The sequence below is a fragment of the Scyliorhinus canicula genome, chromosome 15, assembly GCF_902713615.1.
Source record: "Scyliorhinus canicula chromosome 15, sScyCan1.1, whole genome shotgun sequence".
NCBI classification, from domain to species: Eukaryota; Metazoa; Chordata; class Chondrichthyes; order Carcharhiniformes; family Scyliorhinidae; genus Scyliorhinus; species Scyliorhinus canicula.
Window position 1 is genome coordinate 58,271,989 of NC_052160.1, and position 11,183 is coordinate 58,283,171.

At 44.5% G+C, this 11,183-nt stretch overlaps 1 protein-coding gene across 1 annotated transcript in view; it reads left to right on the forward strand.

Moving 5' to 3' along the window:
* The window catches only part of wipi2 (WD repeat domain, phosphoinositide interacting 2), a 90,723-nt gene extending 80,066 nt beyond the window's left edge, over positions 1-10,657 (forward strand). Inside the window, exons 11-12 of the mRNA XM_038821086.1 lie at positions 734-864; positions 5,778-10,657. Coding sequence (XP_038677014.1) covers positions 734-864; positions 5,778-5,896 — 250 coding nt within the window. The 3' untranslated portion in view covers positions 5,897-10,657. The remainder of the gene's footprint in view (positions 1-733; positions 865-5,777) is intronic.
* The last annotated feature ends 526 nt before the right edge of the window (positions 10,658-11,183 follow it).

Here is an 11,183-nt window from a genome sequence, read left to right on the forward strand (position 1 = left end):
GTTTTTCTTTTATGGCATATGAGCATCGCTGGCAAGGCCAGCATATGTTGCACATCCCTAATTGCCCCTGAATAGGTAATGGCGAGTTGCCTTCTTGAACTGCTGCAGTTCATCTGGTGTAGGTTCACTTACAGTTGAAACATGCTCCGTCTAAGCTTGGTTGTGAATCTGCAACAGAAACTGGTCATTTCACACACATTCCAGGGCTTCTCTTGAAGTTGGAGACTAGACCTTGGAAAATAGGAGACAGGTTTAGATAAAGGATCTGGATCGGCGCAGGCTGGGAGGGCCGAAGGGCCTGTTCCTGTGCTGTAATTTTCTTTGTTCTTTGTAATGAACCAAGGAGATAGTCAGTCAGTGTATTAATATTTGTTTCCTTAAAAATCAAAAAAACAATTCAATAGAATCACAGTGGTTTTGGCTGGCTTCAGTATTTGTGTTATAATCCTGACCTTTTTTCCATCCCTCCCAAAATTTATCACATTGATTTATTTCCCAGATGCTTTTACAGGAATTTAAATATGTTTTTAAATTTAAAATCTGCTCCCAACCAATGATTCATACAACTTTGGTTGAATAATGGAACCCCTGATTCATTAATACTGGCAAACTGACATTTCCTTTCAGTCCAATGATTCAGATTAATGCCGGTACATTTCCAAAACAATGAAGGCAAATTGGTTTCACATTACATTCTTTAAAAAAACATTTATTTCTTTGTTGTCTCTTGCAGGCTAGATGGTAGCGTGGAGCCAGCCAATGAGATTCTGGAGCCTTCACCGCACGATCGGCCGTTAGTGTCTCAGACATATAGTTCACCCGCTGCCAAAGTTACTTATACCCCTTCGTCGCCAACACGACATGGTAAGAAGCTGTAGTAATTTGAAACAATCATATTTGTGCAATTTGTGATTCATTGTTATCATAGAATAATAGAATTTACAGTGCAGAAGGAGGCCATTCGCCCTTTCAAGTCTGCACCGGCCCTTGGAAAGAGCACCCAAGCCTCGGATTGTCGGTGGGGCTGCAGTTGGGGGGGTGTGTGGTTTTTCCTCTCTTAGTTGTTAAAATTGGCTATGTTTTAGGTAGCTCACGGAAGCACAATGGGAGTGTGTATAAGATTAGTTTATTAGCTGGTTTGGGATTTAGAGTGGTGTTTCTAGGTGGGGGCAGGGGCGATGCGTTCTGCTGACGTGAGAGGGACTTTGATGGAAGGTCACTGAGGGGGTCGGGGGTGGTGGCCGCTCCATGGCTGGCCAGAGGAGGTGCGGTGCACGGGCTAGAGGCGGGTGCAAGAAGGGGGATGGCTGACTGGCGGGGAGGGGGGCACTTTGCCCCCCAACTAGGCTGGTCACTTGGAACATCCGGGGGCTCAATGGGCCGGTGAAGCGGGCTCGTGTGTTTGCACACCTGATGAGTTTGAAGGCGGATGAGGAGATGCATCGTAAGTTGGTGAATCAGGTCAGGGTGAAGAAAGGCTGGGTTGGGCAGGTTTTCCACTCGGGTTTGGACTCTAAGAGAAGGGGTGCTGCGATTTTGATAAATAAGCGGGCGGCGTTTGAGGCGGGGAGGATAGTCTCGGATGTAGGAGGGAGATTTATCATGGTTAGTGGTAGGCTGCAGGGGATGAAAGTAGTGTTGGTCAATGTATATGCGCCAAATTGGGTGCTGAGGAAGATTCCGGACCTGGATTCGCACAGGCTGATTATGGGTGGGGATTTCAACACTGTTATTGATCCAGGCCTGGACCGGTCATGTTTGAGAACGGGTAGGGTGCCAGCAATGGCAAATGAGCTGAAAGGGTTCATGGAGAAGATGGGGGGGGGGGGGGGGGGGGAATCCGTGGAGATTTAGGCAGCCGAGAGCCAGGGAATTTTATTTCTTCTCCCATGTTCACAAGGTCTATTCCCAGATAGATTTCTTTGTTGTGGGCGGGGCCCTGTTGGCGGGGGTGGTGGACACGGGCTATTCAGCAATTCCGATCTCTGACCATGCTCCGCACTGGGTGGACCTGCAGGTCAGTATGGATGGCAAGCAGCGCCCGAACTGGGGATTGGATGTGGGGCTGTTGGCGGACAAAGCAGTCTGCGAGAGATTGAGGAAGTGCATGCTGAACTACCTGCAGGTAAATTACACTGAGGAGGTCTCGGCAGCGGTGGTCTGGGAAGCGCTGAAGACGGTGGTGAGAGGGGACCTGATCTCGCTCCGGGCTCACAGGGCCAGGACGGATAGGGCAGAAACGGACCGACTGGTAAGAGGGATCCATTGGAGTTATGCAGAGGCTCCGGAGGCGGATCTATTGAGGGAACGCCGGAGGCTGCAGGTGGAATTTAGTTTGTTAACTACAGGTAGGGCAGTGGAGCAGCTCAGGAAGGTGAAGGGAGCGATGTACGAGCATGGGGAAAAGGCCAGTAAGTTGCTTGCACAGCAGCTCAGAAAACGGGAGGCAGTTAGGGAAATACGGAAAGTGCTTGATGAGGATGGGAACTTAGTTGGGGACTCGGAGGGGGTGAGCAAGACCTTTTGGGACTTTTATAGTAGGCTGTATAGATCGGAACCCCCTGGGGGGCCGGAGGGGATGAGGCACTTTTTGAATGGGCTGACTTTCCAGAAGGTGGACAGGGAGCTGGTAGAAGGGCTGGTGGCCCCGGTCAGGCTGGAGGAGATAATGGAGGGCTTGAAGACCATGCAGTCGGGGAAAGCCCCGGGACCGGACGGGTACCCAGTCGAGTTCTATAAAAAGTTCTCTGGGATATTGGGGCCAGTGCTGTTGAAAGTCTTTAACGAGGCCAAGGAAACATGAGTACTACCCCAGACAATGTCACAGGCCATAATTTTGCTCATTTTGAAAAGGGACAAGGATCCGCAGCTGTGTGGTTCTTATAGGCTGATATCCTTGTTAAACGTGGATGCCAAGCTCCTGGCCAAGATTCTGGCCTCTAGCATTGAGGACTGTGTACCGGACATCATAGGAAAAGACCTGACAGGGTTTGTTAGGGGTAGGCAGCTGGGGGCCAATGTTAGAAGGTCGCTCAATGTGATTATGATGCAGGGAAGTTGAAGAGGTGGTTGCGATGGACGCGAAATTGACCGGGTCGAGTGGGATTACTTTTGGGGGGTGCTGGAGTGGTTTGGGTTTGGAAAGGGGCTTTGTTGACTGGGTTTGGCTGCTGTACCGGGCGCCGGTAGCTAGTGGATGGACAAATAGGATGATGTCGGAAAATTTCAGACTACACTCGGGGACGAGACAGGGATGTCTCCCCACTGCTGTTTGTGCTGGCGATAGCTCTGAGGGCCTCAAGGGGCTGGAGGAGGGGGGGAGGGGGGGGGGGAGGGCCCGGTTTTTGGGTTACAAGCTCAATATGGGGAAGAGCGAGCTGTTTGTGGTGCAGGTGAGGGGCCAGGAGAGACGATTGGGGAACTACCGTTCAGAGTGGTGGAGGACAGTTTTATATAATTGGGTATTCAGGTGGCGAGGGATTGGGATAGGCTACACAAATTGAACCTGGCCTGGTTGGTGGACCAAATGAAGGAGGATTTCCGTAGATAGGACGCGCTCCCGCTGCCTCTGACGGGGAGGGTGCAATCGTTAAAAATGCCGGTCCTCCCGAGATTTCCCTTCGTTTTCCAGTGCCTCCCCATTTTCATCCCGTGTTCCTTTTTCAAGTGGATTAATAAGATTATTGTGGGCTTTGTGCGGGTGAAGAGGGCAATGCTGGAACAGAACCGGGGAGATGGCGGGCTGGCGCTGCCGAATTTCAGTAATTACTACTGGACGGCCAACATAGCCATGGTGAGGAGGTGGCTGGTGGGGGGAGCCGGCATAGGTGCGCATGGAGGCGGCCTCCTGTAAGGGCACAAGTTTAGGGGCACTGGTGACGGCGCCCCTGCCGTTCCTGCCAGCTCATTACTCCACCAGTCCGGTGATGGTGGCGACCCTAAGAATCTGGGGGCAATGGAGGAGACATGTGGGGGCAGAGGGGGCTTTGGTGTGGTCCCCAATCTGCGACAACCATAGATTTGTCCCGGGGAGGATGGATGAGGGGTTCCATATTTGGCGGAGAACGGGAATAGAAAGGATGGGGGACTTGTTTATAGAAGGAAGCTTCCTGAGTATGCGGGCGCTGGAGGAGAAGTTTGCGTTGCCTGGAGGGAATGATCTCCGGTATTTACAGGTGCGGGACATTTTGCAGAGGCAGGTGTCAACCTTCCCACTCCTGCCGTTAAGGGGGATTCAGGATAGGGTGGTTTCTAGAGGATGGATATGGAATGGAAGGGTCTCGGATATATATAAAGAGCTTATGGGGTCGGAGGAGATGCAGACCGAGGAGCTGAAGCTTAAGTGGGAGGAGGAGCTGGGGGGTGAGATGGAGGAGGGTCTGTGGGTGGACTCGCTAGGAAGGGTAAATGCCACTGCAACATGTGCCAGGCTCAGCCTGATCCAGTTTAAGGTTGTTCACTGGGCTCACATGACGGTGGCCCGGATGAGCAGATTCTTTGGGGTGGAAGACAGATGTGCGGGGGGGCCAGCGAACCATGTCCACATGTTTTGGGTATGTCCAAAACTGAGGGGATTTTGGGAGGGGTTTGCCAACACCATGTCCACAGTATTAAAAACGAGGGTGGCAATGAGTCTGGAGGTGGCAATTTTTAGGGTATCGCAGGATCCGGGAATCCAGGAAGAGAAAGAGGCAGATGTTCTGGCCTTTGCTTCCCTGCTAGCCCGGAGGCGTATATTGCTGGCATGGAGGGACTGGAAGCCCTCAAAATCGGAGACCTGGCTTTCAACATGGCAGGCTTCCTCTGTCTGGAAAACAATTAAGTTCGCCATGAGAGGGTCTCTGTTCGGGTTCGCCCGGAGGTGGCAACCATTCGTCGACTTCCTCGCAGAGAACTAAACGTCAGCAGGGGGGGGCGGGCGGCGTTAGGTTAGTGTAGCGTAGGGGGGTAAGTAATGGCAGGACCTGCGGGAGAGTGTGGTGGAATTTCCACTATGTATATATGTTTTTCTTGTTATTTATATTGTGGATTTTGTGTTGTTAAACTGCCAAAGGAAATACCTCAATAAAACATTTATTTTTTTAAAAATTCACAGGTAAATGGAAATAGTTTTCAATCTACTGGAACATCTCTGCAATTATCACAGAGCTTCTGCAGTGAAGTTCTAGTTCGAGGATAACTAAGATTTTTTTTGTTAAGGAAAGCATGTGGCTAAAGGCTATTTGAACAATTCCTTCAATAGATCATGCATGATCCTAGCCTATCCCAAAATCAAATCTACCCATGCTGTTTACTCTCCTGATGGATTTCCGGGAGTGTCTTCCTGGTACCCTTGATAATAAATAGAGAGAGAGCATCCAAAATATTAGATCTATGCTCCAGCATATCCATAAACTGGACAGTTCTGTGAAAGATTCAAATTTATGGATGTTGCCACTTTGTTGTAGAGTGAACTCATCGATCACTGAGACAGGTTAGCTGCTCGTGTCTTGAAGTTGTCAGCTCTCTCAAACTGTAAGGTTCAGTAACTCTTCTCATTCAGCGTTAATGATGATGTGCATTTAAACATAACACAACTCTATGCTGTCAGCAAGGCTCTGCACACAGTGTACAGCCAATTGGGAAAAGCAGGAGAGCTTTGCTTACTTTTTTCCTATTGATATCAATGAGGAGAAAATTACTAATAATGTGGAGACTCAAAGTTCTGCCCAACTTGCTTCCTGTGATAAAATGGAATGACTGGAACGTGTGCTTTTTATATCCTCTGTTCTATGCAGCCTACCCGGAGGACCAAGGAGCAGTGGGTGGAGTTGAACCAGATGATGATTTGGGTATTGGCATACTGCGAACAGATGAGGACAGTGAGACACCTCCCCAGATTCTAAAGAGCGAGTGACCTTTGACTTGTGAACTGCACATGTTGGCGGAGAACACTTGCAATTGACTATTGTGATGCTGCTACAGACTTTTATCGTTGCAGAACAGAAAGTGAAGAAAAATATGACAGGAAATTTTAAAGAAAAAAATTGTAGCTGTAGCTTAATTCTATAATATTGGATAAAAAATATATTGTTTTTTTCCCCCCAGTGGCTTTTAATTCCTGTAAAGAATTAGAGTAAGTATCTTTTTTCCCCCCTTTCTGGCCAAAAACACAGCTGCCTGACGCAGCCCTGCTGCCTTTTAGCTTTGCATGTATACATGTGCCAAGAGTTGAGTTTAGAAGCCACTATAATATTGCCAGTCTAGCTGTTTTCTTATCATCTCTAGTTATGTCACCCATATGCGAGACCTTTTTGTTCCTCCATTCAGGGAAATCGGTTTCTAAAGAGTGGTAAGGTAGCAACCCCACCCAGTCCAATTAAAATCACCTTCTTTCTAGCTTTCTGTATTTAAAATTTCTTGAAAGTTTGTTTGTTGAGCTGCTGAAATCAAACTCCATAGTGTGAAGTTGTGGTCCTTCAAGTTTCAATATTCTGGGGTGGGTGGAAATTGATGACTTTTTAAAAAGAAACTTGCTCCAAACAGGAATGGTTCATTGAGTGTGACACTAAGAATGAATCTTAACTTAATCCTAAGGGTTTAAATATTGAGTGAATGAAAATAAAAGCTGGTATCCCACATGTTTTTGAATCTTGTGAGTACGACAGTTTTTTTTCCAGGGAAGTGATATTTAGGAAACCTATACCTGTACTCTCCTGCGGCCTGACTGTCTCATGCCAGCATGGCTACAATTGTTTGAACTGTATCAGAAGGGATGGGGTTGCTACTTTGAGCCAAAGATTGTCGAAAGGCTTTGGCAAACTAATGGATTTTGAGTTTGTGTTTACTGTCTAAATGGCTAAACTTCAGCATGCCGGTGTCCAGCGAGCACTGAAGTCCACTTGTGCCCTCTGATCGGTCGAGTTTCAGAACTTCTTGCAGTGGGTGGAAATTCCTACAATAACGAATCTGTATTTTGACAATTGCAGCAGTAATGAAAGACATTTCAAGTGTTGGTTGTTAAATTAAATAAATGGAAGGGGGCCTTGGAATGTTTCTATCTTGCAGGTGTAAATTGAAAATTTGAGGGGTTTGCCTTATATTTATTAAAGTTCAATAGTACAACATGATCCGGAAAGTTAATTTGCAAGAATTGCCAAGAAACAGTTACGGTTTGCTGGAGTTTGGCTGTTTCCACAACTGAATGATGCAGGAGAGATCATTTTTTTTTTACATGGTATAAAGTGGCTAGATCAAATCAAAGCAATAGTGTTCTACTTACAACCACTCTATTATGATTGAGAAGAACAACACATTTACGGCTCGCACCTAATCTATGACAGATCTTATTCAACATGTATCATGTTTGGGTTTAGTACCATCAAAAACTATTGAAAATCTGGACAATGGCACCAGATGCCCCTTGGTCACCTCAGTGATGATGTACTGGAATCTCTCTTTCTATTGCTCTTCTAGTATTCATAAATGCCCTTGCCTGTAATCAATCAGTCTTAAAAATTCTGCAGCAGTAAATAATGTAAATCACATGACAGTGGCACCGAGGAATCGGCTGCTCATTTGTTTAAACTCTGCAGCTTTACAGGTAACTTTTTAGCAATTTCCTTTAAGCTTATGACTGTGACCATGCCTAGAATTAACCCAGTATTGTTAACAATTGTCCCATCTACAATCGATTCTAACCCAAGGGGTATCATTGAGCTGGTAGGTGCCTTGCATGCCCTTTTACCAATATTGTAATCAGATATATACAAGGATGTAATTGGTGATGCTAAAATGTTCCACTGTTTTAATGTGTGTAGCTGAAATGTTTCACTTTTATTGAAGTTTGTCTAAAGATTGACAGAACAATGTGAAAACTGCTTTGTAATAGTTGGCCTTGCAGCAGACGTAAATCCTGCCCTGCATTTTTTTTTCCCCCCAGCAACTGCTTCAGGGGTATTGAAGCAAACCTCTTTTGGAGGAGGCTGCCTAAAAATATCCCTAAACCCGCAACAATGCTTGTGTTTTTGAAGTCTATATTAGACCAATGTAACTCTCAGCAGCAATTTACACTGTGCACTGTAATAGCTGAAAACTTATGATTAAACGTTGGGTTGGTAAAGGGAGGCCAATCTCAGTTAAATTGCTGAAGATATGAAAACATAGGTAGAACTTGTTGGATTTTCTGTGCTCAACTGTTCAGAGTTTCTGCTTCCTTAGCTCACTAAGATTTAATATTTCTACATTGAAATAATTGTACACTGTGGGGCTTCTTCAGTGGGGGTGTTGGGTACGACATGAGCATCTGAGACATTTGATCTAGAAAGGACTCATTTGATTAGAATTAGCTGATCTCCGCTATGGCTGCATTAAAGCACTGCAGGTTGGCCTCGGAGAATTTCAAACCCACTTCCCTGCTCACGATTGCTATCCAAAAAGCCCTACTTAAAAATAAGGATGCAACGTGAGGAGGGAATTGGGCTCAGCTCTGTAATAGCTCCTGTTCAAAAAGCCTGCCAATGCACTAAAGTCCAGACTCTCATGTGAACAGTAGCTAATTGGATGCTGCACAGGAGCATGCCTTAGGAGAGTGTGGGACTGTACCTCAGCAAAGAATCTTTACCTTCAGGGGTTGGGGGTAGGGTGAGGAAAGGGTGGGAGAGATGAACTGGCAGAGCGAGTGAAATCAAAGTGTATTCTGCGAACTCTGCTCATGCCTAACCAAATTATACACTGAACAGAAATGCATTTTTGTATGTTTTAATCAGCCTTTAGGCACTGACATTTTCTATACTTATTTACTGTAAACTCAAGTATTTTTGCTATCTAAATGTATGACCCCAGAATTATGATATACTTCTAACACATTAATTGTTCTATTTTAGTTCTGCAGTTATCCCCAAAAGATTAAATTTTAGGTATGCTAATGCAGCAACATCCTTCTGATAGCAAGAATACTTGTGGTATATACATTTATTTTATAGTATAAGGGCATCATTCTGATGTGATGTGTAGAGTAGGTTTATAATTTTGACTAAGTTGGATTGTTGCCTAAATAGGAAATATAAGCTGTGAAAGGGAATCTATCTCCCATGGAAAATTGTTCCTGATTTCCTCATCATTTGACTCAGATTAAAGTTACAGTAACAGTTTTTGCCAGTTTAAAAATGAATTTGGTAAAATTTAAGTCGTAAATTGAATAATCTGGTTTGCATCAGAGATGAGACAACAAATTTGCACATTTTAGCATATGTGGCTCTGTATTGAAGAAAAGTTTCAACTGAAAATTATTAAAACAATTAATTAGCAAAAAAGTGCTAGTTTTTGATCCTATCTTTTAAACTGCCTCACTACAGGCTGATGAGATTGAGAGTGTGCTGCTGTTATTTACCCCCCCTCCCACTTTACCCAATACTGAACAATTTGAGACCATGATGCCCAGTGTCCAACAGATTGATCTTGAAGCTCCCAGCAATATGAATAAATACACCACACACTTTGGAGCTGAAGGCAGCCAAGCAACAAAGAAGTTCCCCTGATTGATTTCTGATCTATATTGAAGTGTCAGACCTCATCTGAGCCTCAGTGGGTGCAGCACAATTGACCGTGGTGTTCTGCAGCTAGGGAGAGAATATATAGTCCAAGAAGGCTCCTGTTCCTCATCTGATTACCTCTACACCACATATGAAAGGGAAAAACAAGACCAGAAGATGTCTCAGTCCTTTACAGCCAATGAAGTGGACACCGGGTGAGGTTTGGTTTTCCTATTTTGGGTAAATCGGTAAAACTAAATTGTGGATGCACCTCTATTGACTAGTTAATTGTCGGTTCAGGGAAATAGATATGGAATGATACATGGGTATACAACTGGCAGCCATCTGACTCCTGTGAGTAATGGGAGTGGGAAACCAAACTCCAACCATGGGCTGACAAATAATCATTGCAACTGGGTTAAATAGCGAGGGCATTTTAATGGGAATGCAGCTAGTTGCTTGCTGGGCTTAAGTGACCCAACAGGAAAAACATTGAATTGTGGTGTTTTGGACCAGTCATCTGTAAGTTGCACTTGCTTCACAAACCTAATAGCTCTGTGATAATGTTTTGTTTCATTTGCGAAGGATGTTGCTATCTATCCTTTGTTGAGTGTGTGCTGATATATAGAGACTTGCTCCTTGGAGGTGTGTGTTTACATCATAGTTGGTGTTGTGTCAGCTTGAGTTGATGTCCGAGTGCTTCCTTGGAAAATTGCTCTGGCTGCCATAGATGGCGCCACTGTACCATACGTCAATAAACCTTTGTTCCCGAATTAATCAATTTATAGGGTCTTTAATTTCAAATTGGGGTTGTTTTCTAATTGTCAGATATTAAAACCAAGCCCAATCTATTTTAGTATCCTTTGGATTGCCTGGCTATTGATGGATTATTTGATCTTGAAAGATGGTAGTACCTCATAACTCTGGAGTTTTCAATTATCTTTGTCTAACCTTCATATAGAACATGAATATGAACTTGGAAAATATTCTCCTGTGATCCCCACCAGAAATTGTTACTAAGTATGTATTTAAAAAGTAATGCAAGGATTTCAGATTTGATAGTTTATTTTGTAGGTTTGCACCTGGTTGGTCCTTTTTACTTCTGTATATTTTATTTGTAAATAAATTTTGACTATGTGCCTTCAGCCTATAGACATCAAAGAAAATCACATTGAATTGACAGCACATAAACCTTCTCGGGGCAAATAGAGATGGGCAAGCAATGCTAGCCTTGGCAGCACAGAGCCTATGAACAAATGGGAAAAAATGCCATTCAACCCAGTTGATCCCTGCTGGTGTTTATGCTTTATGCAAGCCTTCTCTTGCCCTCTTCATTGAACCCTATCAGCATAACCTATTGCTTTCTCGCTTCTGCTTATCTAATTTCCTCTTGAATGAAACTGCTTGTCACAGCAAGTTTCACATTCTTACAACTCTTTGGGTAAAGAATTTCTCCTGAATTTCTTAATGTATTTATTGGTGACCATCTTATATTTATAATCCCTAATTATAGCCTCCTCATCAAGTGGAAATGTTTTTGTCTACCCTAGCATGATTTAAAGCCCTCTAATAGGCCATCCTTAAGAGCTTTGGGCTGTTCAGATTCTCAATTAGCCTGGCAGTGTTATTTTCTCTTCTTTTTTTTTCTTTTAAAAAAAATAATTTTTATTG